The sequence below is a fragment of the Pogoniulus pusillus genome, chromosome 3 (assembly GCF_015220805.1).
Source record: "Pogoniulus pusillus isolate bPogPus1 chromosome 3, bPogPus1.pri, whole genome shotgun sequence".
NCBI classification, from domain to species: domain Eukaryota; kingdom Metazoa; phylum Chordata; class Aves; order Piciformes; family Lybiidae; genus Pogoniulus; species Pogoniulus pusillus.
Genome location: NC_087266.1, coordinates 5,346,369 through 5,371,967, shown reverse-complemented (window position 1 = coordinate 5,371,967; position 25,599 = coordinate 5,346,369). Strand labels below are relative to the sequence as shown.

Below are 25,599 nucleotides of genomic sequence, written 5' to 3'. Positions count from 1 at the left end.
TTGCCCTTCTCTGAACATGTTCCAGTATCTCAAAATCCCTCTTGAATTGAGGAGCCCAGACTATAACTACACACAGCCTCTTACAAATATACAGAAAGATTTATTTACTCTTAATATATCTTAAACTGTGTAGTATGGAGTAATTGTTGATGGCATTAAATTGCCAGTCTTTTACATGAGCTTATATTATATTCTCTTACTTCTTTTCAGATCCTATATGCATCCAATCAAGCTACAAAGACTTCCCTGATTAATGTCTGCTCCAAGAGAGAAATCAATGTACTCACAAACTGATGTCTTTATGGTCAGAGCTCACCTCTACCACTTCAGCCTAGTTCACAGAATCATGGAATATATCTGGTTGGAAGTGACTTTCAAGATCCTTTGACCCTGCACTCCAAGGTCAAAGCTAAATAATGTCCCTAAGCACCAGGTCCATACATCATTTAAACACCTCCAGGCATGGTGACTTCACAACCACCCCAGGCAGACTCTTTCAATGTTTGATAACCTTATCAGTGAAGAAATATGTCCTAATGTCCAGACTAAGCTTTCCCTGGCACAGCTTGTATCCATTTGCTCTATTTCTGTCTCTTGCTGTCAGGCAGAAGAGGCTGGCTCCCTCCTCACTCCAACCTCCCTTCAGGTAGTCATAGAGAGTAGAGAGAGATAAAGTCTCTCTTCTGCCTGATTTTCTCCAGACTGAGCAGCTCCAGACCTAGGCTCTTCGTGAGTTTTAGAGCCCTTCTCTGGACATGTTCCAACACTTCCACATCCTTCCTATAGTGAGAGGGCCAGAACTGAACACAATATTCACCAGTGCTGAGTACAGGAGGATGATCACCTCCCAGTTCTTGCTGGCCACAATGTTTCTAATACAAGCCAGGATACCATTTGCCTTCTTAGCCACTTGATCACACTGATGAATCATATTTAATCGACTATCAATCAATAACCCCATCAGCTTTCCAACCCAACATCTCCAAGTCAGCAGCTTACCATGGGGTTGTGACCCAAGTGACCTATCAGTTCACCATGTGGAACCTCATACAATTAACCTTGGCTCATCAATCTCACCTGTCTAGATCCTGCTAAACTGTGTAGATCCTAGCTAGGTTGCTGCATTATGGTGGATTAGTTAGTAGGTTAACTATAGGATAGAAGTTGTCTGAGTAATTATATGCTAGCAGCAGGTTGGTCTCTTCTGCCAGGTAACCAGCAACAGAATGAGGGGGGACAGTCTCAAGTTGTGCCAGGGGAGGTCTAGGCTGGATGTTAGGAGGAAGTTCTTCCCAGAGTGATTTGGCCTTGGAATGGGCTGCCCAGGGAGGTGGTGGAGTTGCTGTCCCTGGAGGTGTTGAAGAAAAGCCTGGCTGAGGCACTTAGTGCCATGGTCGAATCGATTGGCTAAGGCTGGGTGCTAGGTTGGACTGGATGATATTGGAGGTCTCTTCCAACCTGATTGATTCTATGATTCTATGAAAATCTAATGAAAACAACCTCTTTATAAAGACTGCTTTGTGCTACACAAAGGGGGAAAAAAAGAAGGAAAGAAAAGAGAGAAATTACAAACCTTGTTGATCCTGGATATGCAGCTAGGGGCTATACTACAGATGAAATGTCAGAATAAATCCTACTGCAGCCAGGAAGATAAGTTAATACAAATTTCAGGAGGCTTGAAGTTTTGTACACCTTAGTCACTAGGAATTTTAATGCATTTCCCAGGATGGACCAGAAGGCTCTGAGTGCTGGTGTTAATTTAAAGATCAACAGATTAGCAATTCTGCCCCTCTGGACTGAAACAGCCCTGCAACTGATCTCAGGCCTGTGAGAGTCTCAGGCAGAAGCTATAACAAGAATCAAATAGCAAAATTTCATTGCTACTTAGCACAATCAGTGTTGGAGTCCTGACTAATTTATCTGCTTGATGGCTTTTTTGAAACAAAGAAAAAGACAATTTTTCACAGAGAAGCACAGATCTTGCTGCTCTGAGCCCTGCAGGAGTCAATGCAATCAAAGGATTCCAGGATAAGTAATATTGGGAAGGACCTGAGTACGACTTCATTCCAGCCTCTTGCACTTATGTTCAGCAGTGGGGTCTGATGAGGTTATCCAGGCCATCATCCAAACTCATCTTGAAGCTATCCAAAGATTAAGACAGAGTAACTTCTCTAGTAGTCTCATTTCCAACTAACTCACCATCTTAGGGGCGTATAAGAAGACAGTGAGGCAACATGGAAAAAGAGTATGATTTGTAGAGTTGTAGGAAACATTGAACCATTCTACACTTTGAACCATTCTACATCTCTAGAGGGCCTTGGATTAGCAGCCACCATGAATTAAAAAGTTATGTGTAATGTATTATGCATCTATTATTTCTTACATAAAGCTATAACTCTTGCTTCTCACAAATCTCTCATTCAGAATAAATCTGAAGGGCCTGAGTTACAAATGCTCCCCTGCCTTTCTCCAGGCTCAGATGCTCTGCAATAGAAACACATGGTCCTCAAGGGCAACGTGTCCTGAAGTGGCTCTCTTGGCTCTCAAGATCCATGGTGAACGAAGAGTTCATTTTAATTCTTGAGCATGCTGCCTGGGGAAGTAAATCTAACAACCAATTGATCATAAGCAGCTGAAAAGCTCTGGTGCATATGTTTAAACATGTAGCCAGTCCTAAATAGCTATGTGTCACTGTCATATCAGCATGCCACTGACACTTGAGCACAGTCACTTGAGAAAGAAATCAGACAGAATTACTCTTTCAAATGAACTGACACACTAAACCTCAAGATCCAGGAAATGAAAATAAAACATCTGCCATCCCATGGCAGCAGGAACTGAACAAAATACCACTCACAGCTCTGAGTGTCTTAGGGTTAGGCAATGGAATTGTCAATTTTGGGAGTTTGTTCTCATGTACACTTTGTGTCAGAGAGCTACAAATGGCATGAAGAAGCACTGCAAATCTAACCAGGAAAGATGGCACACTGTTCGGTTGGGCATTTGTACTGGAAATGGTGTCTGAAATCAGTCTGAAATCCACAACATCCTTATGGACACAATGTATTTAGGGTATATATTGAGCTTCTGAACATTTGGAGCTTGTTCTCATGTACACTTTGTGTCAGACAGCTACAAATGGCATGAAGAATCACTGCAAATCTAACCAGGAAAGATGGCACACTGTTCGGTTGGGCATTCATACTGGAAATGGTGTCTGAAATCAGCCTGAGATCCACAGCATCCTTATGGACACAGTGTATTTAGGGTATATATCAAGCTTTTGGTCATTTGGAGCTTTTTCTCATGTACACTCTGTGCCAAACAGCTACAAATGGCATGAAAAAGCATTTCAAATCTAACCAGGAAAGACAGCACACTGTTTGGTTGGGCATTCATACTGGAAACGGTGTCTGAAATCAGTCTGAGACCCACAACATCCTTATGGACACAATGTATTTAGAGATATCTATTGAGCTTTCGATCATTTGGAGCTTGTTCTCATGTACACATCGTGTCAGAGAGCCACAAATGGCATGAAGAAGCACTGCAAATCTAACCAGGAAAGACGGCACACTGTTCAGTTGGGCATTCGTACTGGAAACGGTGTCTGAAATCAGTCTGAGAACCACAACATCTCCTGGCTTCTACAACATCCTTATGGACACAAAGTATTTAGGGTATATATTGAGTTTTTGATCACACACAGAATCACAGAAACAGTCAGATTGGAAAAGACCTTCAGGATCACCAAGTCTAACCGTGATCCCTGCTCTACAAGGTTCCCCCTAAACCATATCTCCAAGCACAGTAGAATCATAGAATCAACCAGCTTGGAAAAGACCTCCAAGATCATCCAGTCCAACCTAGCACCCAACGCTAGCCAATCAACTAGACCATGGCACTAAGTGCCTCAGCCAGGCTATTCTTGAACACTCCAGGGATGGTGACTCCACCACCTCCCTGAGCAGCCCATTCCAATGCCAATCACTCTCTCTGGCAACAACTTCCTCCTAACATCCAGCCTAGACCTCCCCTGGCACAACTTGAGACTGTGTCCCCTTGTTCTGTTGCTGCTTGCCTGGCAGAAGAGACCAACCCCCACTTGGCTACAGCCTCCCTTCAGGTAGTTGTAGGCAGCAATCAGATCACCCCTGAGCCTCCTCTTCTCCACATTCACCTGACTTTTAAACACATCCAGAGTTGGAGATTCTACCACCTCCCTGGGCAGCACATTCCAATGGTTGATCACTCTTTCTCTGGAAAAAGTTTTTCTAATATCTAGTCTAAACCTACCCAGTCACAGAGTGAGGCCTCTCTTGCTCTATCACTAATTGCCTCTGAGAAGAGATGAGAAGAGGATTCCTTACTTTGGGAAAATATTTTCTTTCATAAGTACAGAAACAGATTTCAGTGAGCACACACACTCTTGCATTTCAATTCTCAAGTCACACAATGGTCTTGTATGGTACAATCAGTTTTCTGACCAACTGGGAAAGACAGCAACAGGAGAAACTCAGAAAGCCATGCCAGACAATTACTTCTTCAGATCTTGAAAAGTTAACAGACAGGCAAATGGATCTAGAAATGCAAATAAAGTCCACAGAAAAGTCTTAGGGAAGAGGAATAATATGCAAGTTCCATTGTGCCACTTCAACTTCTGCTGCCATCTACAAGGCGCCACACAAGCACGCCAACTCAGTTAATGCCTGTCCTTTTTACATCATGTTTCCAACTCCCTAACCTTAAAAGAAAACTTTATCATTTTCTTTCACTTAGAAAAGAAAAAATATACAATGACTTCAAGGCTGAAAGCCTACATTATAATATCTAAGCCCAAGGGAACTGTTGCAGCCAAGTTGTGAACCTATGAAAATAACAAAGATATTATAATAAAACACACAACTTCACCACTGCAAGCATCAAGGCTGTTGCAAGACAGAAATGTAACATACCCCCTTACTACAGCCATAAAGTCATATTGCTCAGTGTATTGCTACTCAGTGTAGCTTTATGGTGGATGTTGTTAGACTGCCCATATGAAAATCATCACTTCTCTGACATTCACATTCTTCCATAATGACTCCAGACAAAAAATAAACTACACTGCACACCAAGAGATGGAAAACACCTTCAATAAAAGCCACTAACTGTGCAACACTTTGGCCTTAAAAAATACACTGAAATGAAAATATTCTGAAATCAGTACCCTTACTGATAGTAATAGTTTTACAACAACAAAAACAACAACAAATCCTGCCTAAGAGAGCATAAAATGCACAGGGCTAGTAACATACAGCAATACATTGCAGCCATAAGCCTCATTTGAATCTACATGCAGTCATTAAAGAGCAGCAAAATTACTGTGGGAGCTTGAATTCAACATATTCTGCGCATTTCACCTCCAACAAAACTTGACTACACGAGGATTTCATTCTCCATCAGAAAAGAGTGGATCTTACCTTTGACTTCAGGTCTACCAGATAGTTTTCAGCAGTTTGGTTCTCCTTATCATGTTCGCTGTGTTGTCCTGGTCCTTCTGATCCATTGGAAGCTGCAGGCTAAAGAGGGGGGGGGGAGAAGGATCAAATGAAGTATCTGAGATGTGCACTGTAATTCTATTACTCATAAATGTGAAACCCAGCATGCACACTCAAAAGGGTAGCCTGAGTGCAGGTGACTCATGTTTAAGATTATTTTCATCTCAGTGCTCTGTCATGCAAAGATTTCTGGGTTTAATCTTATAGACACTCTCATGGAACTCTGCAAGAGTCTGGATAGGCTAAATCTACAAGGTGATGCTTATCATAATCTCCAGTTGACTTCAGAAGGCATTCAAGGTGCTCTGCAGCTCCCTGCATCAGAACACAGAGATAAGGAAGGAAATCAGAGCCCTGCCACAAAAGCCTGCAGATGGTAGTGGGGTTCTCATGTGGAGTATCTGCAGGAACAGATCTCCTTACAGAGCTGCTGAATTCCTTGTTTTCTTTCTCATTTCTAATGCATTATAACCTCCTAAGTGATGTATTTTTGTGTGCTAGCCATGTTTGCAAATCTTTTCTATTAAATTGCCCTTTTTTCCTTTTTAACCTTTCCTATAGTTACACAAATTCAATTCCTATGGTTTACAGAAAAACCTCATAAAACATGTGCTGTTTTTCCAAATAACATCTTTAATAGGAGACAGAGTAAGAGGCTGTATGGGAGGATTGTTTTCCTTTGGGGTTTTGTTCAAATTTCCTGCTGGAAATCTAATACATTATGGTGGCTGCACCCAAAGAGTGGCTGTCAATGGCTCCATGTCCAAGTGGAGGCCAGTGACAAGCAGAGTCCCTCAGGGATCAGTCCTGGGACCAGTCTTGTTCAACATCATTGTCAATGCCATGGACAGAGACATTGAGTGTACCCTCAGCAAGTTTGCTGACAACACCAGGCTGTGTGGTGCAGCAGACCCGCTAGAGGGCAGAGATGGCATCCAGAGGGACATGGACAGGCTGGAGAGGTGGGCATAAGCCAGCCTCATGAAGTTCAACAAGACCAAGTGCAAAGTCTTGCATCTAGCTCGGGGTAATCCCAAGCACAAACCCAGGTTGGGCAGTGACTGGCTGGAGAGCTGCCCTGGAGAGAGGAACGTGGGGGTGCTGCTGGTCAAGAAGCTCAAAATGAGCCAGCAGCCCAGAGGGCCAACCAGAGCCTGGGCTCCACCAGGAGAATTGTGGCCAGCAGGTGGAGGAAGGTGATTCTCCCCCTCTACACTGCTCTGGAGAGACCCCACCTGAATACTGCGTCCAGTTCTGGAGCCCTTATTACAAGAGGGATGTGGAGATGCTGGAGTATGTCCAGAGAAGGGCCATGAGGATGCTCAGAGGGCTGCAGCAGCTCTGCTATGAGGACAGACTGAAAGAGTTTGGGCTGTTCAGTCTGGGGAAGAGGAGTCTCCAAAGTGACTTTCTTGTGGCCTTCCAGGATCTGAAGGGGGCCAATAAAAAAGCTGGGGAAGGACTTTTTAGGATATAAGGAGTGACAGGACTAGATGGAATGGAGCAAAGTTGGAGGTGGGGAGATTCAGATTGGACGTGAGGAGGAAGTTGTCCAACATGAGAGTGGTGAGAGGCTGGAATGTGTTTCCCAGGGAGGTGGTTGAGGCCCCATTGCTGGATGTGTTTAAGGCCAGGCTGGATGAGGCTGTGGGCAGCCTGATCTCAGCTAGAATGTCCCTGCCTATGGCAGGTGAGTTGGAACTAGATGATCTTTGTGATTCCTTCTAACCCTGATTCTGTGCTATGTTTTGCATTACGACAATAAATACTATAAATTACATCTCTGTTTACAATGCTCTGCCCTGCAAAAAATGTGTTTGAAGAGCTAACATTTGAGTGAAACAAGATGACTGACACTAACTTAGATCTCAGAAAATTTCTGGGCTCTCTGCAAGAGTACTAACACAAAAAGCAAGTGAATTCAAAGAATGCAGTGTCTTGTATCTGTTGGCACAGAGCATCACAGATACCATGAGTGATTTCACAGAATCAGTCAGGGTTGGAAGGGACTACAAGGATCATCTAGTTCCAACCTCTCTGCCATGGGCAGGGACATCCCACCCTAGAGCAGGCTGCCCACAGCCTCACCCAGCCTGGCCATAACACCTCCAGCAATGGCACCTCAGCCATCTCCCCATGCAACTCATTCCGGGGTCTCGCCACCCTCATGCTGAACAACTTCCTCCTCACACCCAGGCTGAATCTCCCCACTTCCAGCCTTGCTCCATTCCCCTTAGCCCTGTCATTCCCTGATATCCTTTTTTAAGCCTTGTGCACCAGGAGTGCAGTCAGCCTGAACGCAACAGGCAAGAAATTGTTAGCATTTTAAGTAGACCAACCGTTGCCAGCACAACTTAGAAAACAACAGGCTAGTGGCACAGAAAGAGCCAAATCACATCCACATGTGCAAATGTTTTCTGCTCTGATACCAGACTGTTTATTTAGGGCTCCATCCAGCACAAGACTGAGCACTGGCCCCAGTCCAAGCAACTACTTAGACACGTGCTTTTAACTTCACTGGAACCAATGGCATTACTCTTGTGCTCCAGCAAAGAATGTGTTTAAATGTTGGATCCTGCTCAACACTACATGGGGCTCAGCACACAGGACTCCATGAACGTCCTCTCTAAAGTTTTAGCTTCTCTAACATGCTTATAGTCACGGAGAACCAGGCATCCCTTCGTCTTGTGTCTTGTCACTGAAAAGAATTGAATATTCCCCACTTGTAATTTGGAAGGGAGGAAGGGAGTGCAAGGCAACTAAGCCAAAATAATGCAGGAGAGCAAGGAACAGAACCCAGATCTCATATCATGCTGAGCCTGCAGAAAATACAAGCAACTGCCTAAGTGTTTCTTTTGGGAAGCACAAATTAGTTTTACAAGAAGCTAAACCCATGCATTATTTTTTTCATTTCATTTTTGCTTCCACTGAATACCTGACAGAAGTGTTTGCCAGTGTTATTATTTACAGGTAAGATACACTGTGCAGATCATTATATTATTTATTTGCTCTAATCAGCAAGATCAAACTCTGCTTGACCATAAGCAACCCCTAGCAGTGCTACAGGCTGGGGACAGAGTGGCTGGAGAGCAGCCAGGCAGAAAGGGACCTGGGGGTACTGGTAGATAGTAGCTGAACAGGAGCCAGCAGTGTGCCCAGGTGGCCAAGAGAGCCAATGGCATCCTGGCCTGGATCAGGAACAGTGTGGCCAGTAGGACAAGGGAGGTTATTCTGCCCCTGTACTCAGCACTGGTCAGGCCACACCTTGAGTGCTGTGTCCAGTTCTGGGCTCCTTAATTCAAGAGAGATGTTGAGACACTGGAACATGTCTAGAAAAGGTCAACAAAGCTGGTGAGGGGCCTGGAGCATAAACCCTATGAGGAGAGGCTGAGGGAGCTGGGAGTGTTTAGACTGGAGAAGAGGAGGCTCAGGAGTGACCTCATTGCTGTCTACAACTACCTGAAGGGAGGCTGTAGCCAGGTGGGGGTTGGTCTCTTCTGCCAGACAACCAGCAACAGAACAAGGGGACACAGTCTCAAGTTGTGCTGGGGGAGGTCTAGGCTGGATGTTAGGAAAAAGTTCTTTCCAGAGAGAGTGATTGGCATTGGAATGGGCTGCCCGGGGAGGTGGTGGAGTTGCTGTCCCTGGAAGTGTTGAAGAAAAGCCTGGTTGAGGCACTTAGTGCCATGGTCTGGTTGATTGGACAGGGCTGGGTGCTAGGTTGGACTGGATGATCTTGGAGGTCTCTTCTGACCTGGTTGATTCTATGATTCTAAAGGAGTTAAACTCCTGCAAGTTCTCAAAAGGGGATTGACAATTTTCAGCAGAAACTACAGACTGTGTGGCAGCATTTATCAAATGAGGACAGCTGCAAAAATGGATAAAAAAAAAACCAACTTTAGTTTGTTTACATATTTTTTCCCCCTCAACCTTTTCACCATTATCTGACTCTTGTATTTTTGAAAGAGCTTGAAATAACATAATAATAAAATGCCACAAAACATTTCAATTGTTTTCCTTAGGGAAATGGGTCATGGGTTAATTGTGACGTGCAATAAACCAAGGACACTAGAAAGATAGAAACAGCACAAGTAAGAGTAATTGTAATAAATCTGGAATATCTCTTAAGGTCCAATAATCACTAACAGTGTAATATACAGTTCCTAAACTTGAGCAAAGTACATGTTAGCAATCCATAGAATCATAGAATCAAGCAGTTTGGAAGAGACCTCCAAGATCATCCAGTCCAATCTAGCACCCAGCCCTAGCCAGTCAACTAGACCATGGCATTAAGTGCCTCAGCCAGGCTTTTCTTCAACACCTCCAGGGACAGTGCCTCCACCACCTCCCTGGGCAGCCCATTCCAATGCCAATCACTCTCTCTGCCAACAACTTCCTCCTAACATCCAGCCTATACCTCCCCCGGCACAACTTGAGACTGTGTCCCTTGTTCTACTGCTGAAAAGCAATGGTGATTTAACTTGCTGCTATGAAATAAATGGGACTCTATAACACAAGAAGAATCCTTGCTGTGCCTTGTGACAGATTCATGGAAAACTATCATTCTTGGATCCAAGTCTTGCTCCTGATTACTTACAGCCCTCCCTTTAGAGGCTAAAACTCCTCATTGTCTAACATTGTATGTAAATTTTATATCCTGGTCATGCAAAAGAAGTATTTTAGCAACACCTCATTATTCCTGACCCATGTAGGTCACCATGAGAAGCAGAACTGGAATCCTCAGGGTTACACAGTATGAATGCAGCTGAGCAAGTGGATCATACTTATACCTCTTTATAGGAGGTTCTGGAAATAATGACTTCAAGCTTGAATTAAAGCTACTGATAAAGTCTATGCTTTGCTCACACTTTTGTATCTAGAAGTCTGTAGTTGGAACAGTCCTGTCTTCTACTTCACAGAGGAAATATGCTATTATTATTACGCTGTCTACAACTACCTGAAGGGAGGCTGTAGCCAGGTGGGGGTTGGTCTCTTCTGCCAGGCAACCAGCAACAGAACAAGGGGACACAGTCTCAAGTTGTGCTGGGGGAGGTCTAGGCTGGATGTTAGGAGGAAGTTGTCAGAGAGAGTGATTTACGACTGAAATGGGCTGCCCAGGGAGGTGGTGGAGTTGCTGTCCCTGGAGGTGTTGAAGAAAAGCCTGGATGAGGCACTTAGTGCCATGGTCTAGTTGATTGGCTAGGGCTGGGTGCTAGGTTGGACTGGCTGATCCTGGAGGTCTCTTCCAACGTGGTTGATTCTATCATTCTATGACTATCTTCTTCTCTTTATGGTGGTCTGAGGAAATGAAGGAGATTTACAAGCATTTGCTGCAAAATCAGATTAAAACTTCACCTGGTAACTTTGCTCATATGGGTAGTAACCATAAGAATAAAAGAACACACCAAAAGCAGTCTTCCAATTTTGTGTACAAGTAATGCTAATCTATTTAGATTATAATTAGCAGGGATAATTTAGACTGCAACCTCTTCAGGGCAGTATCTCTTTCATTGAAAAAAAGAGAAGGCAATTACATCATTATTTAAATGTTTATTGATAAAGTAGTAATCACATTAGCTACCTTGTTACTTTCATCCAATTTTAACAGCACTCAGCAAAGCTGTTCAGTGCTTATAATGTGTCTTTTCAGTAGCTTATTAGGACATGCACAATTACTGCAATTAACACTCAACAAAAGCCTTGCTGATTATTTTTGCCTAAATACTTAGTTATGATTTATGAAGGACTTGTCATTGGTTCCACTTTCAGCAAGCAGCATGTTCCAGTTCATGGCTGAGCCAGCAACAAACCAGAAGGACCATCCACTCTCACAGGCAATTATGACATATGGGGTTTCCAAGAGTTGCTACAGGAGGTCTTTGCATATAAGCCAAACCCTGTAACAGTGGATGAAATTGCCAGTCTGCTGTATGGTTCCAGGATTCATACCTCGTCAGAGAATCATAGAATCAACCTGGTTGGAAGTGACCTCCAAGATCATCCAGTCCAACCTAGCACCTAGCCCTAGCCAGTCAACTAGACCATGGCACTAAGTGCCTCAGCCAGGCTGTTCTTGAACATCTCCAGGGACAATGACTCCACCACCTCCCTGGGCATAGTATATCAACAGGAGGCACTTGCCACCATCCACAACAGTTACCAGATATTTACTACTAGGAGTGAGGCCAAGTATAGGGACTGCAACAATTATAACAAAGGAAGAAACATACTTGTGAAAGTTATTCTGCTCTTCTGTGCTCTTATATGTTACCGTCAAGGCTTTGAGTTTATTCACACACCCCCATGTGGGATATTTTCTAGGGCACCTGTACCACTTGTGGCTAGAAAATGCTGATCTGCTTTGTGGAAGGTCCTGGAGCATTGGTGGGAGTGTGGAGGAGCTACAGTGCAGCCACAAATCTAAATAAATCTGCAGCTGCCTTAGGGTTCAGAGAGCTAATGCACCTTCTCCTACAGCCAGCAGCTTACAAAATGCTCTCTTGTATGATTTTAGAAAGAGACATTCAAACCAGAAGCTGATCTAAGACCTCTTTTGGCATTTCATATCACAAACTGGAAGCTCTACTCCAGTCTGAGGTGAAAGGCATGGAGCACAAACCCTATGAGGAGAGGCTGAGGGAACTGGGGGTGTTTAGACTGGAGAAGAGGAGGCTCAGGGGTGACCTCATTGCTGTCTACAACTACCTACATTGTAGCCAGGTGAGGTTGGTCTCTTCTCCCAGGCAACCAGCAATAGAACAAGAGGACACAGTCTCAAGTTGTGCGGGTGTAGATATAGGCTGGATGTTAGGAGGAAGTTGTTGGCAGAGAGAGTGATTGGCATTGGAATGGGCTGCCCAGGGAGGTGGTGGAGGCACCGTCCCTGGAGGTGTTCAAGCAAAGCCTGGCTGAGGCACTTAGTGCCATGGTCTAGTTGACTGGCTAGGGCTGGGTGCTAGGTTGGACTGGATGATCTTGGAGGTCTCTTCCAACCTGGTTGATTCTGTGATTCCATGATTCTATGAATGAGAATGAATGAGTCCCATCAGAGTCTGTAGATAAATGCCATCTTTCTCCACATGATTTACATCAAAGGAGGAAAGGTATAAAAAAAATAGTGGTCTATTAGCTTCCAGATGCTAACATCTGTCAGAAACTCTATCATCTTGGTAACAAAAAGCTCCCAGGGATCTATAGTGCTGAAAGATGCTGCTTTTATTTAATTAACTTGTTCAAAAATAAGCATTTTTTTAAAATCATTAGAACATTTAAGAAGCTGCAGGGGGGGAAGTAAAATGCAACATAATCTATGCTGGAATTATCCATTTTACAGGACATTGATGTAAATTAATTCCTCTAGCAGCTATGCTGGAGTAGGAAGCAACCTCATCTGAACTGAGATGCACAGCAGGATACTGCTACTAGCACAAATCACAGCACACCTCCACATCAGGGTATAGCCAAGCCTGCTCACACTCTGCTCGATCCATGTGTGCACTAAAACTAGACTCAAGGCAAATTCATCCTTTCCAACATGCCAGCAACAGCAAAAATACCTTCTGTGGCTGTGACCCATGTAGCAAGGGCTGCATCTTTATGCTGTTACCTAGACAGAGCCAACAGCTCTCTGAAATATATTATGAGCATCTCTATTTTGGCTTCTGCTGCTCACAGTCCTGGACCACAGAATCACAGAAGGTTAGGGGCAGGAAGGGACCTTAAAAGATCATCCAGTTCAAGCCCCCCTGCCAAAGCAGGATCACCTGTACCAGATCACACAGAGAGAAAAAGAAACAAGAGAGGGAAAAAAAAAGTTGCATGTTTTGGACAGTTTGTAGGAGATAAAGAATCATTGGGGACTTGAAGAGTTTTTCCTTCAATACTATGCACAGAAGTAACCCTAGAGGCTGTAAGGTATCTTTTACCTGCCCTCTATCCCACTTCTCATGTCTCTTACAGCACTTACTACAAGAAGAAATGTCATTCAACAGATTTTTATTGACAGGAATTAATTTTCACCAAATAACAGAGATGAAAACAGAAAATCCCAGAGCAGGCTATGATAGAAAATACAATCAGAAGCCAGACACAGTTTCACTTGTCTTTGCCTAAATTTCAGTCTAGAAATGCAAAAAGATACATGGATAAAGACCTGGCTTGATGACAACACCCAAAGAGTGGCTGTCAATGGCTCCATGTCCAAGTGGAGACCAGTGACAAGTGGAGTCTCTCAGGGATCAGTCCTGGGACCAGTCTTGTTCAACATATTTGTCAGTGCCATGGACAGAGGCATTGAGTGCAACCTCAGCAAGTCTGCAAATGACACCAAGCTGTGCGGTGCAGCAGGCAGGCTGTAGGGAAGGGATTCATCCAGAGGCACCTGGACAGGCTGGAGAGATGGTCACAAGACATTCTCAGGAGGTTCAACAAGACCAAGTGCAGTGTCCTTCATCTGGGTCGAGGCAATCCCAAGCACAAATACAGACTGAGCAGTGAGTGGCTGGAGAGCAGCCCTGATGAGAGGGACTTGGGGGTGCTGCTGGAGGAGAAGCTCAACATGAGCCAGCAGTGTGCACTTGCAGCCCAGAAGGCCAACCAGAGCCTGGGCTGCAACAGGAGAAGTGTGGCCAGCAAGTGGAAGGAGGTGATTCTCCCCCTCTACACCACTCTGGTGAGACCCCACCTGGAGTACTGCATCCAGTTCTGGAGCCTCTATTACAAGAGGGATGTGGAGATGCTGGAGCATGTCCAGAGAAGGGCCACGAGGATGCTCAGAGGGCTGCAGCAGCTCTGCTGTGAGGACAGACTGAAAGAGTTGGGGCTGTTCAGTCAGGAGAAGAGAAGGCTCCCAGGTGACTTTCTTGTGGCCTTCCAGGATCTGAAAGGGGCCCAGAAAAAAAGCTGAGGAAGGAATTTTTAGGACAGGACTAGGAGGAATGGAGCAAAGCTGGAGATGGGTAGGTTCAGACAGGATTTGAGGAGGAAGTTGTTGAGCATGAGAGTGGTGAGAGGCTGGAATGGGTTTCCCAGGGAGGTGGTTGAGGCCCCATGGCTGGAGGTGTTTAAGGCCAGGCTGGATGAGGCTCTGGGCAGCCTGATCTAGGCTAGAGTGCCCCTGCCCATGGCAGAGGGGCTGGAACTAGATGATCCTTGTGGTCCCTTCCAACCCTGACTGATTCTATGATAGCAGAGCTCTCATTTTGTCCCCAGAGTCTTTCTTTAGAAATGGTGTCCAATTAAGTGTTGCTGGAGCATGGTTCAGTACTCCCAGTCAAATGATTTAGTTGCCAGAAAGGATTTTACTTCTGTTTCCATGCTACAGCTTCTGGTTCACTTTTTGAAGATGTCAAGGTTTGCTTCCCTCCACATCACTTTTGCTCAGTCTTTGCAGCTGTCTCCAGTCAGGGTGATATTCCAAATTGCTGAGATCTCGCAGCCAAGAATGAAAGAATGTCACTTAAGTTCCTTCTTCACTACTTTTCCCAAGATGACCATGAAATGTGAATAGAGAAAAGAAAAATATACACTTGGGAGTGGATTCTCCTGCACAAATTGCACCATAAGCATTTGAGCATTTCCTTAAGATATTATGAAGTGAGCATAAATATCACAATAATATTTATTTCCCCCTGGGATTTTTATGATTACACTTTAGCTAATATGCATTCAACCTTTCAGAAGGTTTTACGACTGACTTAAAGAGTGTTACAGCTCAGGAGCAATTATGTCGCTGTGGGATTGTGCTTCAGAAAGATCAGGGTCTCATTTAATGCTGCTCCACCCTCCTACAAGCAAATCTTGCTCTCAGTGTGTTTCTGGATGTCAAAATGTCAGTAGGAAACTTTGCATTTGCTCCTTCCAATTTGGTCACCCATCTGAAAGCTGTCATCCAAGCTACCAGTTACAAAGCAGTCACTTTGGTTAGGCTGCACAAAGCCCATACTCAAACCCAATCTCCCTGATTAAGTGTGTCACATTAACTCTCCTGTTGTGTTGTGGCTGTGGTCTGGGATATGACAACTCACTTCCTAGGCAGGAAATTGAAGCAGAGGGGAGTGTCACTAAGGTCACATAGTGGTAGACTCTGCCAGGTTTGATGGTGCATGCATCAGGGAGGACCCATGGCACTATGCGGTAACCAGAGTCCTTGCAAACCCAAGCCTTTCGAGGGCTGTTGCTCAGGTACAATCTGTCCCCTGTTGAGATCTGGTACATCAGATGATGGTTGCAAGGATCTGCAGACCTGGTGGACGTGGCAAAGAGGAAAACCGAGCAAAAAGTCTGTTGCAAACATGAACCCTGCTCAAAGGATGAAGAGATAAATGCTTTGCAGTTCAGCTGCATGAAAAGCAGACTCAAAACATGAGATTGGACAGACTGGTTACAGTTTTCAAGAGAAAACCAACTCTTACTGTAGCTCCACTCCAGGCAGCAGTCCACATAAGAAATAGAGACAATTAACTTAGGTACAGATGAGTTCTTAGCCTGATAGGCTATTCTCCAAAACATTCTCAGCAAGAACATTACCAAAAACCATAGGGCAAATTCAGACACCTCTGAACGTGAGGACGAATGAGATGAAAACGTTAAACAAATAAATGCATTTCATCTCACTGACATTCAATCAGATCCTGATGCTCCTTCTCACCATTTTTTACCTTTCAGCTATCAGCCTGCACTTGGCTTGGGTATAAAGAAGATGAAATATGAAGAGTAATTTGGGACAGCAGAGATCTATTTCTTTCAAATAAAGCAGAAGCTATTACTGATTCCTGAAGGAGAAGGCTGGAAGAAAAGGACTAGAAAAATTAAAAGGCTGAACATAATTAATGAATGCTCATTTAGAACTGGCCATCATGCCACATCTTGGGAGCTAAATTTACAGCAGAAGATGACAATCTGTATGCAGAAAGTGGCTCTGGGACAAAGAGCTCCAAGTCCACTTTGTCAAGATAGGGGGAAAGATATGGAGCAATGGTTGTAGGAAGGTCCCTTGAAGCAAGGAGCCAAAAGCCCCTCTGAACAGAAAGGTCAGCTACAGTGAGTGTAACATGTTCAAGCACATGGTCTGTTTCCAGATGGGCCCATCTGCATGCACTTCATTAGCTGCAGTGGAGTCCCTCCACATTTAAGCCTCTATCAGTGAAATCATAACCTTGCCCAGAAAATAAAGCTGACCACAAGTGGATGAAAATGCAAATACTTGGAAACAGAAAACAGAAAGTCACTAATTTTAAGAGAAAGCATGACTAATGATTTTGAATGAAATAATGTTTGTGTGATAATTTAATTAGCAATGATAATGTTTATTCTACTGACATAGAAGTTCTGGATACATAAATTCCAACCTACATATTTCAGTTGCCATAACAACTTGATACATTTATTCTCTTGTGTCCTTTTTTATTGCATCAGTAGAACTCCCCCCCCCCCAAAAAAAAAAAAAAAAACAAAACTAAAAAAGAAAAACCAACCAACTGCTGTCACAGCTACAATAACACAGAAGCTTTTAATTGTTCTTTTCACATTTAGCACTTCTCAAACCCAAAATGCTCTCCTTCCAAAGATGTTCACTGCACGGTCTGAGAATTTCACTACCAATTCCTGGACTCTGCTGGGGCTTGCCAGAAATCCCAAGGTTATGTAGAGCCATAGAGCTCAAACCACTACTGTGCTAGTTTGAAGCAGGCTAGAATGTTTTGGTGAGAGAAAGTAGATTATTGGCTATGAAAGGAAAACATTGGTGATGTCTCCTTCCCTCACAGTCTCACTGAGAGGTATGGGAACAAGAAAGTAAACATTAGATAACACTTTTCACCATCTTCTCACTCTGCTTCTGGCTTCAGACTGAGCTACATCTCCCTAACCCATCTCCAGCTTCACTCCAGCAGATGTTCTTCCAAATTATTATCCCACCATTTGAAATTAATTTCAATAGGTTCTTTAATTACATTAAGTTTCCAATTCCTTTGCATTTCAAAGTGCAATCTAGTTTAGTAGGAGGTGTTCCTGACCATGGCAGGTCCCTTTTATGATTCATTGTTCCACCCAGCTGGCATAGAGTGACCTCAGATTAAAAGTAATAGGGAATTTATGATTGTGAGGATGGAGTTTGTAATGGCAAAGAATTAGTGCAATGACTCCTGTGAACTGCATTGGCATTTGAGAGAAGCTCCTAATTTACTGCTAACTATAACAGCCTCTCCTTTGGTCAGAAGAGCTGTGATGAAGGCTTTCAAAGAACTCTATCTCTCATATCTCAGAAAAGAAGTGTGTGCATGTGTTACCACACATAGTTGAGAACTCTAGCACTATAGTTGTACTATGATAAACCTCATATCTCTTTTTGTTTCCTCATTATGAGAGTTATGTGTAAGGTGATAGAGTAAAAAAGAAAACTACCTAATAGATTTATAACAACCCCAAACCAGAGAAACTTCTAAGAGTCCTGGGGAAAGCACAATAGCTCTGTAGGAAATGCATGTAAGTAAGAAGCCACTATAATAATGTACTTGAAATATGATTTATCTCATGATGCATTGCAGATCCATGGCAAATCCAAGATTAGAATTCAGCCTTCTGTCTCCACCACTGGCCCACACAGTCTCTTCCTATTTACACACACCTCCAGAGAAATTACAGAGAAGGAAACTACCCACATTTCACTTGAGATGAAATTTTCTGCCTGTTCTTGCCAGAAATAGTGAATTTAAGTCAGTCTACTCAATAGCAGTAATAAAACCAGCCCCATCTTGAGAACAAGACTGACACTTGGGAAGACTAAAGGTGTTTCACACTAATGCAAGGAAATAAAGCTGGAAAAGCACAAGAAACAAAAATAAACCCACCACAGAATCAAAACCCTGGAGAATATATTGTAAAGACTTTTGCTTCTCAAAATAGTTTTGCTTGCAGCATCCTGAAAGCTTGGTGTAGAAGACTATTTGTTTCAGTCAGAGCCATAGGGAGAAGCAAGCATTGGCTGTCATTACAGTGGCAGGCTGCCTTGCTAAGTCATGGCTGCTGAGTTACACAATCATCTACACTCCTGCTGACATGCAGAAATACTGAAGCTAAACAAAAACCTTTGGCAAAACACGGTGCCATCTCTCCTCATTTGGCTTCCCTCCTACGGAGCATCACACAATGTTTTGCACCTATGGATATGAAAGGAAAAGGACTCAAAAGGTAAGTGAAGTGCAATGACTCAGGACATGAAGCTGCAAAATACATCATCATGCTCCCTAAATATTGACAAACAGATGATGATGGAAAGTGAAAGGGGAAACAAACAGTCCCTAAATATTTTGGAGAAGGTTGAGGTTCCATGAGGATGCCAGACAACTGCCATGAGCTAAATGCTGGATAAGAACCAGCCACTGCCTAATGGAGGCATGGCAGAAAGCTGTTCTTTCATATGCATACTCCAAGAACTATTAACATGAGCCACTGACCAAGGTTATTTAACTTCCCAGACAACCAGAACAGAACAAGGGGACACAGGCTCAAGTTGTGCTGGGGGAAGTATAGGCTGGATGTCAGGAGGAAGTTATTGCCAGAGAGAGTGATTGGCATTGGAATGGGCTGCCCAGGGAGGTGGAGTCACTGTCCCTGGATGTGTTCAAGAAAAGCCTGGCTGAGGCACTTAGTGCCATGGTCTAGTTGACTGGACAGGGCTGGGTGCTAGGTCAGACTGGCTGATCTTGGAGGTCTCTTCCAACCTGGTTGATTCTAGGATTCTATTTCAGCTTTTATGACCTTGCAGTTGGAGAAGGGCTGCATTAAATAAACATCACTGTTGACTGCATTGTGAGAACAGCAGCAAATGCCTCACAAAGCAGGCAAGGTCAAGAGTGGTAGGGAAGAAGTCTCCTAGTCCATGTAATGCTGCTCCCATGCACACTACCTTGTGTAGCCCATGGTTCACTCCTTGGGTTCCTACAGGAACCAAGAACCCTCCAGAGCTGATAGCTAAAGCTGGTATTTCTCTACTTGAGAAACAGTGCCCTTGTCACAGCTCACTGGCAGTGAGGTCCAGATGACACTATCAAAAAGGAAGCCTGAATGAGGCAATAAATTCAGTCTCATGAAAACTGTCTGACTCTGCCACAATTCATGATAAAGCTGTCTGCTACTTTATGCATCTGAAATATGTCTAAGCAGCTTAGATAAGTCTTCCTCCTTTCTCCTTTTTGTTGGGCTGTATCTACCATCAAGCTGGCTGACTTGAGCAGAGAGGAACATAGATGCTTGGAGGCATATCAGATGAAAAACTTATTAGGAAATATTTTCACTGTTGATGAATATTCATTTGAAACATCCCCCACCACACCCCCCTCAATCATCTTTATGCAATAGTTACTCTACAACCTCACCTCTCACTACCAGGGGACTAAATTCCAATGCTGGCTGTATTCAGAAGGCTTAGGAAATAATTGATAATATCAACAGCACACAGCTCTGTGTGCTATGCTTCATAGTATTTATAATCTGCTGCATTGTTGCTATGTCAGCATCACATTTCACAGGCTCACAGGGTGTTAGGGGTCAGAAGGGACTGAAGGAAATCATCCAATCCAATCTCCCTGCCACAGCAGAACCACACAATCTAGCACAGAACACAGAGGAACACATCCAGAAAGGCTTTGAAAGTCTCCAAAGAAGGAGACTCCACAACCTCTCTGGGGAACCTATTCCAGTGCTCTGGGACCCTTACAGGAAAGAAGTTCCCCCTTGTGGTGAGGTGGAACCTCCTATGCTGCAACTTAGACCCATTGCTCCTTGTCCCATCCCAGGGAGCAGTGAGCAGAGCCTGTCCTCCCCACTCCTGGCAGCCTTCAGATACTTATAAACATTTATTAAATCCCCTCTAAGTCTTCTCTTTCCCAGACTATAAAGCCTCATGTCCCTCAGCCTCTCCTCATAAGCCATGCCCTCCTGTCCTCTAATCAATGTCACAGCTCTCTGCTGGACCCTCTCCAGCAGATCTCTGTCCCTCTTAAACTGCAGAGCCCCAAACTGAAGGCAGGATTCAAGATGAGGTCTCACCAGAGCAGAGTAGAATGGGAGGAGAACCTCCCTTGATCTGCTGGACACACTCTTCTTCATACACTCCAGGATCCCATTGGCCTTCTTGGCCACAAGGGCACTTTGCTGTTCCATGGATGTTATGCACCAAGACTCCCAGGTCCCTCTCCACAGCACTGCTCTCCAGCAGATCACCTCCCAGCCTGTACTGGTGCAGTTTATTATTCCTCCCCAGGTGCAGGACTCTGCACTTGTCTTTGCTGAACCTCATTTGGATCCTCTGTGCCCAGCTCTCCAGTCTGTGCAGGTCTCTCTGGATGGCTGCACAACCTTCAGCTGTATCAGCCAAGTCTCCTGGTTTAGCATCATCAGCAAACTCCCTGAGCAGACTCTCATCCATGTCTTTGATGAAGATGTTGAACAGAACTGGACCCAGCACTGATCCCTGGAGGACTCCACTGGTTACAGCTCTCCAGCTGGTCCTAGCACCACTGATCACCACTCTTTGAACTCTATCTTGTAGCCAGTTCCTAATCCACCTCACTGTCTGCTCTTCCATCCCACATTTCCTGAGCTTGCTTCTAATCCCTACCTTCTAATCAAAGCTGAAGTTAAGCAAGATCATCTCCTAAATAATTGTTTGTGCAGTACTTAGTAAAACAGGCTTCACAAGAGGTACCCCTAAAAACATTGCACTTCTCAAGACCACTGGTAAAAATGCAGTTTCTCAAGTCAGTGTCTGAAGTCAGTAATGTTTCACAGTGTGGAAACATCTCAGTGCTTGTTTTCTTAGTATAATTAATGAGGAATCTTCTTCCATATACTTGTGACCAAGATACTCATCACAATTCACAAAGACAATCCAAGCTTTGCCATCTTTGGCTGAGCTGCAAGAAAACACCTTGAAGCTGGGCACAGTCTTTTGTTTTTCCAAGTTCACCACGATTTAAACAGAAAGCTGCAGGACTTCCACCCTCTCAGCACTGAGCAAGAACATCAGATTAGTCCTTCCCTCTCTGTGACTGCCATCCATGGACCAGAGCATCAGTATAAGGAAGTTTTTGGTCCTTGTCCAAGAGTAAAGGGATCACCACAAACTGAAGAGCAATATATGACAGTCCTAATTCTCAAAAGTAACTTAAGTGTCCACTGTGAGCACAAAGATCTGTTTGTGTGCGTGTGGCAGGAGCAAAAGCAAGGAAGCCAACTCAGAAATTAAGTGGTACTGAATTAAGAATCAGCATTAAGAAACACATCCATAATGGGAGAAGATGAACACTTCAGGCAACAACGTAGTCAGCATCCTGAACACTGTTGTAGTCTAGTTACAGGCTTGGTGCTGACCTAGCGAAGATACCATTAGGCATCATGGGAACATTTACTGACAAAAACAGCACAGGACATCTCAAGAAAAGAATACTAATTACATAAGTGGAGGCATATGTCTGTCATGAACCTTCCTAATCCTTAGGAAGAAACAAAATTGTCTGTTCTGTTACCTCTGGTTTTCTACAAACTACCACACCAATAAACGTGTGAGAGAGGCACTAAATGACCTGAAATCTCTCAACAGATACTCTCATTCCTTCTCATTGCAATTAACAAAGGCCAAAACACACAGATCAAACTTGCTTCAGTGGCTTGTTAGAACAACAGCAAAAGTCACCATTGTTGTTCCCATCAGTTTTAAAAGCCTTGTTTTGAGAAAGTGGACTTCAGACCCACTCGGTCTGCTCCTCCTATGTTTTTTCCCTGCTTGTACAGAAGTGTTTGCTTTGTTTCTTCTTAGAAATAGATACTTTGGCTACATGAAAGTGCTGGGCTTAAAAAAAATAGAGCAGTGTGACAGGACACAGCATTTCAGAAAAACAAGCAGGCTTTCCTACACTTCTGCAAAGAGCTGGAAACCTTCATTACTTTGGTTTGCCCTTTTGGCAAAGAAGCTTCATGCAGCTGCAGTAATGAACTAGACATCACTATCAGGGTTGGAACTATGTAATAACAAGGCTGACTTCCTGGCAGAACAGCAGAAGCAGCCATACATGTCAGCCAAGCAGCGACTGGAGTGCTGAAATCATTCAGAGGTAAGAGCCATTAATGGATTTAACCATTTTTCCCTTTCACAGAGTGCATTAGACTGGGAGGGACCATAAAATGTCATCTACTCCAACACCTCTCCAGTAAGCAGGGCATTCCCAACTAGATTAGAATCAATGAGGTTGGGAGAGACCTCCAAGATCAGCCAGTCCAACCTAGCACCCAGCCCTGTCCAAGCAATTAGACCATGGTGCTAAGGGCCTCAGCCAGTCTTCTCTTGAACACCATCAGGAATGGCAACTCCACCACCTCCCTGGGCAGCCCATTCCAATGCCAATAGCTCTCTCTGCCAACAACTTCCTCCTAACATCAAGCCTATATCTCCACCAGCACAACTTGAGACTGTGTCCCCTTGTTCTGTTGCTGCTTGCCTGGCAGAAGAGACCAACCCCCACCTGGCTACAGCCTCCCTTCAGGTAGTTGTAGATAGCAGGCCAGATGAGGCTCTGGTCAGCCTGATCTAGGGTAGGGTGAGTTGGAACTAGATGATCCTTGTGGTTCCTTCCAATCCTGACTGATTCTATGACTCACATTGAGGCTGCAAAAAGACCTTTGAGATCATCAAATCCAGCCTAGAACCTAACACCACAACACCAGCTAAGCCATGCCACCAAGTGCCACATCCAGTCTCTTCTTAAAGACCTCCAGGGATGGTAACTCTACCATCCCCCTAGGCAGTCCATTCCAGTGCCTAATTATCCCTTCATGAGGAAGTGCTTCCTAATATTCAACCTAAACCTGCCCTGGCACAGCTTCAGACCATGCCCTCTTGTCCTGTCATAAGTTGCCTGTGGGGAGAAGAGCCTGACCCCCACCTGACAATGACTTCTTTTAGATAGATGTAGAGTGTGATAATATTGACTGGAAGGAGAACATTAGACCAGAAATGACTGTCACAGTGCAACCACCTCTCTTTTGGGACAGAAGACAGCTCTAATGATAAAGTGAGAGAGCCTCACGGCTCAGAAGGAGCTGGACACTGGAGGTGGCAATACCAAGAAAGTTCCTCACTGAATAGAATCATAGAATCAACCAGGTTGGAAGAGACCTCCAAGATCATCCAGTCCAACCTAGCACCCAGCCCTATCCAATCAACTAGACCATGGCACTAAGTGCCTCAGCCAGGCTTTTCTTGAAGACCCCCAGGCACAAAGAGCTGAAGAAGATGACGTGGATGTTGATTCTAGGGAAGAACAAGAGTAGACATGCAGAGAAGACACAGGCCATGACAAGGCTTAAGAGTATGACAAATAGTATGGTGTTGGTATGGCAGGAAAGTGGAAGTCAACAGAGGTTTCCAACAGCGAGGAAAACATGTTTAGAGAGACAGCCCAGAAAGTGATGTCTGTACAAGGCTGACTGGTTAGGAAAATGGGTAAAGATGACATAGGAAGAAGAAATATGTTCCTAACAGCTCTCTTCAAGAAGGAGGGGAATGGCTAAAGCTGAACTTCACTGCTTCAGAGCACACAAAGGACTAGAAAGATGCTTTATTCATGATCCATCCATATAGCATAATGGCAAATAAAAAGTCAATTGTCTCATCTCTAAACCAGGGGCAGTTTTCTAGTCACAGATTAAAGCAATACAGGTGATGGTTAAGCACAGTCAAACGTGTAAAACACTCAAGATGAAAATGCACGAAGACCTATGGTTACAGTCCTGTTAGTTTGTGTATTTCACATCAACGCCGTGGAGATAAATCACATTTTCTAGTTTACAGCTCCCCTTTAATTTCCCAGGTTGTTCCATTTGGTATTGCATGTAGTGTTTGTTAAACCCTGCAAGGATCTCTCCCAGGTTGTAAAAAAGCCTAAGCACATCAGGAAGGATATTTTCTCTTCCATATATATTTGTCTTACTGAGCAAAGATATATGCACCTGTCTAAGGAATCACTCCCAGGGTGATCTTTATATGATCCAGAAGTCCTGATGTGATCTCTTTTTTTATCTTGGAAACTATTTAAGAACCATTTTAATGAAGAGTTATTGGTAGAGTGCAGAAATGTGTAACGGGCTCTTAAGCCTCACTATGCAGACCTGAGTCCTTTGCACAAGGAGGGCACTGAATTCTCTTGCTCAGTTGCTCAGATTGGTGAATGAGCAGAGTTAATAAAGGTGTGAGACAAATAAATCCAAAATAGTGTTAGAGTGCAACTCAGCTGCAGTACATTTGTCCCTGAATATCAATTTTACAGAACTCTTACAGATTTATAGGGCAAACAACTATGTTATTAAGAGTTGATGTATTTGTTTTTTCCAGGTGGCTAAAATATAGCTCCTCAGAATCTTATTAGATACAGTGAATTATATCACACCCTGTTTGGAGGACCTGCTAGCTTGTGGTAGAAGCCCTATAGGGACAGTTTGGTATTTTTCTGTCAGTCATTTTTTCAGATCACTCTAATATGCCCCTGTTAAAATATATAATGTATTAAAATATTCATAGAATCAATCAGGTTGGAAAGAGACCTCCAAGTTCAGACAGCCCAACCTAGTACCCAGCCACAGCCAGCCAACTAGACCATGACACTAACTGCTTCATCCAAGAGTTTTGGGAACACCTCCAGGGACAGCAACTCCACCACCTCCCTGGGCAGCCCATTCCAATGCCAATCACTCTCCCTGGCAACAACTTCCTCCTAACATCCAGCCTAGACCTACCCTGGCACAACTTGAGACTGTGTCCCCTCATTCTGTTGCTGGTTGCCTGGGAGAAGAGACCAACCCCACCTGGCTACAGCCTCCCTTCAGGTAGTTGTAGACAGCAATGAGGTCTGCCCTGAGCCTCCTCTTCTCGAGGCTAAACACCCCCAGCTCCCTCAGCCTCTCCTCACAGGGCTGTGTACCAGGCCCCTCACCAACTTTGTCACCCTTCTATGGACACATTCCAGTGTCTCAACATCTCTCTTGAACTGAGGAGCCCAGAACTGGA

At 44.1% G+C, this 25,599-nt stretch overlaps 1 protein-coding gene across 14 annotated transcripts in view; it reads right to left on the bottom strand.

Moving 5' to 3' along the window:
- The window catches only part of DLG2 (discs large MAGUK scaffold protein 2), a 1,415,634-nt gene that overhangs the window by 1,186,395 nt on the left and 203,640 nt on the right, over positions 1 to 25,599 (bottom strand). For all 14 annotated transcript variants that reach the window (XM_064169211.1, XM_064169239.1, XM_064169248.1 and 11 more), the window contains exon 5: positions 5,463 to 5,561. In XM_064169211.1, the coding sequence (XP_064025281.1) occupies positions 5,463 to 5,561 (99 nt within the window). The remainder of the gene's footprint in view (positions 1 to 5,462; positions 5,562 to 25,599) is intronic.